This window comes from Crocuta crocuta, unplaced genomic scaffold (assembly GCF_008692635.1).
Source record: "Crocuta crocuta isolate KB4526 unplaced genomic scaffold, BGI_CrCroc_1.0 scaffold45, whole genome shotgun sequence".
In the NCBI taxonomy this organism is placed as follows: domain Eukaryota; kingdom Metazoa; phylum Chordata; class Mammalia; order Carnivora; family Hyaenidae; genus Crocuta; species Crocuta crocuta.
Genome location: NW_027530544.1, coordinates 1,082,572 through 1,089,088, shown reverse-complemented (window position 1 = coordinate 1,089,088; position 6,517 = coordinate 1,082,572). Strand labels below are relative to the sequence as shown.

The 6,517-nt window shown below is 40.7% G+C and overlaps 1 protein-coding gene across 1 annotated transcript in view; it reads left to right on the top strand.

The window, feature by feature from the left end:
* PARP9 (poly(ADP-ribose) polymerase family member 9) overlaps positions 1-6,517 on the top strand; it is a 34,889-nt gene that overhangs the window by 24,618 nt on the left and 3,754 nt on the right. Inside the window, 2 exon segments of the mRNA XM_077767608.1 lie at positions 3,146-3,278; positions 4,351-4,525. Coding sequence (XP_077623734.1) covers positions 3,146-3,278; positions 4,351-4,525 — 308 coding nt within the window.

The following is a 6,517-nucleotide window of genomic DNA, read 5'->3' as shown; positions in this document are numbered from 1 at the left end:
CTGAGGTGTGTGTGTGTGTGTGTGTGTGTGTGTGTGTGTGTGTGAGTGTGTGTTGGAGAGCAGTCCCGTAGGACTGAACCCCTAACCTGTGGGATCTGATGCTATCTTTGGGTAGATAATAGCAGAATTGCTTGGTTGAACATATGCAAAACCTCCTACACACAGAGACTTTGGAATCAGTCTCAGAATACCAATTTAGGCACTTAACTCAGACTTGGGAGGTCAAGGGAAGGCTTCTCAGAGAAGGTGTCATAAATAGAGAATGAAGAATAAGTAGAGAGGTGCCTGGGTGTCTGAGTTGAGTGTGGAGCTCTTGACTTTGGCTCAGGCCATGATCTCATGGTTGTGAGATAGAGCTCTGCATTGGGCTCTGCACTAGGTGTGGAGTCTGCTTGAGATTTCTCTCTCTTCTTCTCCCTCTGCCCCTCCTCTGCTTGCACTCTCTCTCTGACTTTCTCTCACTCTCTCTCTCTCTCAAAAAAAAAAAAGAATAAGTAGAAATTAGTAAGGTAAAGAAACTTTTCAAGCAATCAGACCACAGCAGGGTCTAGATTATGAAAGACTTTATAAATCACATGGAAGAGTTCAGAGTTTTCCTTGAAATGTTATACCCAGATCGCAGTATCCTCACCGACCAGAGACCACCAGGGAGACCGAGTCACGCATGCAAAGGCAAAGGGCTTTATTACGGGCTTAATAAGCTCGGGCCCACAGACTTCACCAGCGTATGGGTCCGTGCTGAGAGCCTCGAACAAGGGCAGAGTAGGGTTTTTATGGGGTTTGAGACGGGGGAGTTACAGAAGTTGTGACATGGGAACAGTGATCCAGTCATCATAATTCAACATCATTGACAGTGGGTTTGACCACACACATTGTCTAGAGTATTCGTTTCTTTTGGCGGGATCCAATTACAGCATTTAAAGTACCTTTAAATTCAACCAATCACAGAGCAAGCCTAGGGTCTTGTTCGGTGACTAACAGGTTAACTTTAACATTAGGTAACAGGGTCCTATCTATAGTTTCTATCCCCAGGCCTCTCCCTTAGTAATGTGGAGGGTGGTCGCTGGACTTTCCTGATTGGGTGTTGCAAGGGTGGTTTCTCCTGCCTTGGACAATGTGTAACTGCCTGATAGTTTCAGGAAAGCTGAAACTCAGGCCTTCTAGTTCAGAGGGGAAACTTAAAGCCTGTCATGGAGTCAGTTTGGTTTAGATGTTTAGACTTGTGGCCTTACAGAAACAAATGGGGAGCCTTGAAGGATTTTAAGCAAAGATAAGGTTAGACTTGTATTGTAGAAAGATCACCTTAATGTTGATGGGTTTGCTACAAAAATTCAGATGTGAAATTTCAAAGGACACCTTATTTTCACTTGTGTTTGTAAAAATAATTCAGGCAGACATGGTCAAAGCAAGCGGGGTATACAAGAAGTGTTGTATCCACATTCCCCAGAAAAACCAGTGTCAAAGAACAAGCACAAAAATAATACACAAGGATGAGACCAGAGATTATGGTTTCTAGTTAGTTTGAAATGTAATGAATGTGGGTATTTAAATTGACACTGATACTTCCCAAGAGAACAAGAGGCAAAAAACAAACAAAAAAACCAAAGCAAAACAAAAAAACACTGGTTTATAAAACTTGTGGCATTACTTTAAACTAACTGCATTCATAAGGTTGACAGTTTAGTCATGTAAGTCCCACGTTCTGCTGCAAGGTGGCATTTTTGATAGTTGATGACTAAGCACAGTATTCCACAGCAGTATTTCAGAGTTTCCTACAGACTCACCCTCTCTTAATCAGATTAAGACCTTCATTAACAAAATGGATACATTTCAAGGAGTTATTACTACAAGGAACATCAACTATCCATCAGAAAAATAAAAGTGTAAATAATAGAAGTTAGGTATTTCCTCTTTTATGCTGCTTTTTAAATCCTTCCTGGTGAGTGCTTTTTAGCTGCCCAACCCAGGGCCAGGCATGTAATAAGAGCTTAGTAAATGTTTGCTGAACTCAAGTGAACTGAATTCTCTTACTATACCTTATTAATGTCAGCTAGTACTCTTGAGATTTAATTTACAGCTTCTTTCTTTGAGATTTCCTGGGATTGGAGTTTCTCTGCTATGAAATTTTGTCCTTCCTGATTTCCAGATTTACAAGTTGGCCCCTCTAGTGAATTTCCTTGGATTTATCATCTGCTTTTTTGTGGTTAAATTGAGACCACTCAATTAAATAATGTGCTGGGAATTTTGTTATTTTTGTATACTTGGATTTAAGTCAAACTGAAAATAAACTAAAACAAAAGAAGTCTTTTTGTGGGGGTGGGATTCCATTTGTCCACCTGTATATTTTTTCCAATAAGGAGTTGCTAGGCAATAACAGGTTGTCCCTTGAATTCAAAAAGGAAGGTAGGAAAGTTAAGGGAGAAGGAAAAATGGAAGAAAAAAAGGAATGGAGGAAAGACAGGACACCATAGACTCTGAATCTCCAAATTTTGATCTTCGCGGTTGGGTGGCATATATGTACGGAATATTCTGCCTTGCCACTTAACAGAAAGCCCTGATGAAAGCCAGGTTTATAGTCTTGGGTTGTACCTATTAGCTGTGTGATATCGGGCAAGTCACTTAACTTCTCTGAGTTTCAATTTCCTTACTTGTAAAAGTGTGTTAATTATAATTATTTCAGTGGTGGTTTTATAAAGCTCAAATGAGGTTGAGATATGAAATCTTTTTGAGAATCTTGAAGTTTTATGTAAATGGCATACTGTTTTTCATCATTCCTTAATGTTTTGTTATGCCCATGTCTTTTGGTTGATGAGCATCCTGGCTAGAAATATAAACGTTTCCTATTGGCAACACAATTGTATATCATCATTACAACATTGATGGGGGAAGTATATACTAACGCTCTTTTTTCTCTCATGCCCTCAGCCTCATAATCCAAATCATGTGAGGACAAATTTATTAGTCCCCTCTCTTATGACTTTTCATTATATGATACTGCCCTTGCATGCCTAAACATACAAGGCATACAGTTTAAACTGGCTAATCGATTCCTTTAAATTTCTATAATTTGGTTCATTACATTTCTTTACAAACCTTTTTCATCTCACAGAGTGTTGAGACCAAGTTTTGTGTTACTTACTTTTAGGACAATTGATCAGCAACCAAAAAACCAGGATGAAATGAAAAGGAATACATTTCTGAAATGTGTAAAGCTTTCAACTGAGGAAATTCATGATCAGAAGAAACAGTTTGAAAGCTGTGGTTTGCGGGTTATAAAGGTATACTTAATTAAGGGAAGGATTTGACCTGTTCAGGTTCTGTAACCAAAGGAAGAACTCACCTGCTGATGACTCTAAGCTAGCTACTCATTGACCTGGGACCCTAGGATTAAGACCAAAAGTGGGGCAGGGATGGGCACCAGGAAGTAGAAATGATATCAAGGAGGACAGAAGCACTGATCAAGATTCAGGGGAAAATTATCTGCTTATTTTGAAGCAAAATGAAAGAAATGAAATAGCATATACCACACTGTATTTTTTTCAATGTTTTATTTATTTTTGAGAGACAGAGACAGACCACAAGCAGGGTAGGGACAGAGAGAAAGGGAGACACAGAATCAGAAGCAGGCTCCAGGCTCTGAGCCGTCAGCACAGAGCCTGACGCAGGGCTCGAACTCACGAACTGTGAGATCATGACCTGAGCTGAAGTCAGAAACTTTACCAACTGAGACACCCAGGTGCACCTCCACACTATACTATAATTGTTTACCTACTTTTACCTCTCGCTAAACTGTGGGCTCTTAAGAAGGCCAAGAATGTGTTACACTGTTGACCATTTCATTACCAGTGCCTGGCACATAGTGAGTGCTCAGTGAACTTTTTTTTATGTTTTTTTTTTTTTTTATTTTTTATTTCTAGGAGAGAGAGAGAGACAGCGTGAGCAGGGAAGGGTCAGAGAGAGAGGGAGTCACAGACTGAAACAGGCTCCAGGCTCTGAGCTGGCAGTCAGCACAGAGCCCGACGCGGGGCTCGAAACCACGAACCGCGAGATCATGACCTAAGCGAAAGTCGGACGCTTAACCGACTAAGCCACCCAGGCGCCCCTCAGTGAACTTTTATTAAATGGATTTATCAAAGAAGGGACACAGAATTTTGAAGGGACAGAAGTCAAAGTAGGAGAGGGTTGGGGCTCGGAGAGACTCTTTGAAAACTTTATATAAAAAGCAAATTGCATGCAAAGTAATATGCACATAAGAGCCTTTATCTTTGAAGTGGAGTACCAGGCACTTGAAATAGTGGTTCTCACTCTTTTTTCTCAGTTTTTTCAGTTTTTCATATCCTTGGGTCATAGGTGGAGGAAATTGACAATGCAGTTCTCATGGCTATCTTCCAAAGAAAGAAGAAAATGGTGGAAGGAAGAACACATAGGGATCCTGTGAGCCACAGGTTGTTTCAGCAAGTTCCTTACCAGTTCTGTGAAGCAGTATGCAGAGTTGGCTTTCAAAGAATGTACTCAGTGCCCTGTGGTAGGTATTAGCCCCTCATCATCAGTGGGGGGCCGCCGGGGGGGAATCTATATGTGGGAACTGGTAAGCAGACATCAGCAGATGACTCACTACTAATAGGATGTGTTGCTGTGGTCAGGAGATCACTTGTAACTGGTATTTAGTGGTATAGTCATTTGGAAAGGGTCATATTTTTAATTTTTCCTTCATATATTTTATTGCTGATAGGTTTAATGTTGACGAAAGTGAGCAGTGAGATCTACAGTTCACTGTTTTTCTCTTTTCTGTGGTCACATGTTTTATCTGCAGAGAGCACCCTGAAGCTGGGTTTTTTTTTTTTTTTGGCTTATTTCCACAAAATTATTATCAACATTACCAAACCTCATCCCTTAATAAAATGGTACTTTCCTGAACTTCGTAAAGTCACTCTTTTCTCTTCTATCTTCTTCATTTCCTGTAGCCTGCCAGTGAATGAATTAGATATCTGGCAGGCGAACTAAATAACATCTTAAGATCCTTTTCAGCTATAGGACTTCAGTGCGTAGCTTCCATGTCTCTTTTCAGTTGTACAAAAATATTGCATACTTAAGTGCTGTTTTATCCCCTTAAGATATGTCCATAGGAGTCTAAGAAGTTTAGTAATAATCATGGAGGATGCCTAGCAATGTGGCTTGATTTTGCCTGATCTATTGACTATGTTCTTGATCTTTACCTTTCAAAATATATAGCATGATCCTTGCTGTGAAGCTAACTTCAACTCTTGATTTCTAGAAAGCAAAGGGTCTAGAAATCATTTATTTGCCCCGGAGAGAACATAAGTAATACCTGGAGTAAAAATTGAACCTGGAAAATTCCTGGGGTTAAAAACTCATAAATGAATCCCCACCAGTAAGTCTTTGAATATAACCAGAAGAGTGATATTGGCAAAAAGTCTTAAAAATTCACAACATCCATTTGCTCCTAAACCCATCATAACTGGCCCTCTCTGCACTTCCCCTCCCTATCCCTACCTGAACTAGTCTCACTAAGAACATCACTATCCACTTATTTTTCAAATCCAGTAGTGCCTTCTTTTCAGTCCTGTGGCAGACACTGCTAATTGCCTACCTCACATCTGTACACATCTTTCTTCCTAAAAAACAAATACTCCACTTCCCAAGGAAAAGGGCCTCCAAATCTCATCTTGTCCTATCATCAGCTTCAAATCCAGAAAGTCCTCTCTTAAAGCTTAAAAGCAAAGTAATTGCCCTAACCCACCCATTATATAATGAGAGGAGGAGGAGCAGGAAAACTGCAATAAAAACTTCCAATTTCTAGGGGCACCTGGATAACCTAGGCGGTTAAGCATTAACTCTTGATTTTGGCTCAGGTCATGATCTCACATCGTGAGTTTGAACTTTGCATCAGGCTCTGCACTGACAGCGCGGAGCCTGCTTGGGATTCTCTCTCTCCCTCTCTCTTTGCCATTCTAACAAAATAAATAAACTTAAAAATAAAAGCCCTCCAATTTCTAAAGGGTAGAAGGAGAGTCACGGGTCCTTACCACTAATCACATGCTGCAGGATGGGCACAGAGAGGACTCTCTCTTCTGGGAGTGGAGTAAGACCCTTGTTTTGCACGCTGAGAAGAATCTTCCTTATGTGTTGCCACCTATTGTCATTTCTAGGCCCACTGCCTATCAGGGGGTCTGTGAATTGCCTCAGGGGCTAGAATGCTCTCAGGCTGCTGACAGCCAGGCTTGCAGTTTCTTCAGCAATACAGTTCCTTTAAAACCCCAGCAGGCATGAAGCCTGTTTGCTTCTGGTCAAGACCTCACCTAGAGGTCTTATCTTCCTATAGTCTTTAAGCTAAAGCTTTAAGCTTTAGGATTCTGGTCTTTTGCCTACTGGCCTCTGTGCTCAGGTCCATATTTCTGACTGTCTTTTGAACATTTCTGCCTAGATATTCCATAGTCACCTCAGACTAGACTCTTTTCTTGGCCATACTTTTCTCTGAGAAATATGCTTTCATCCT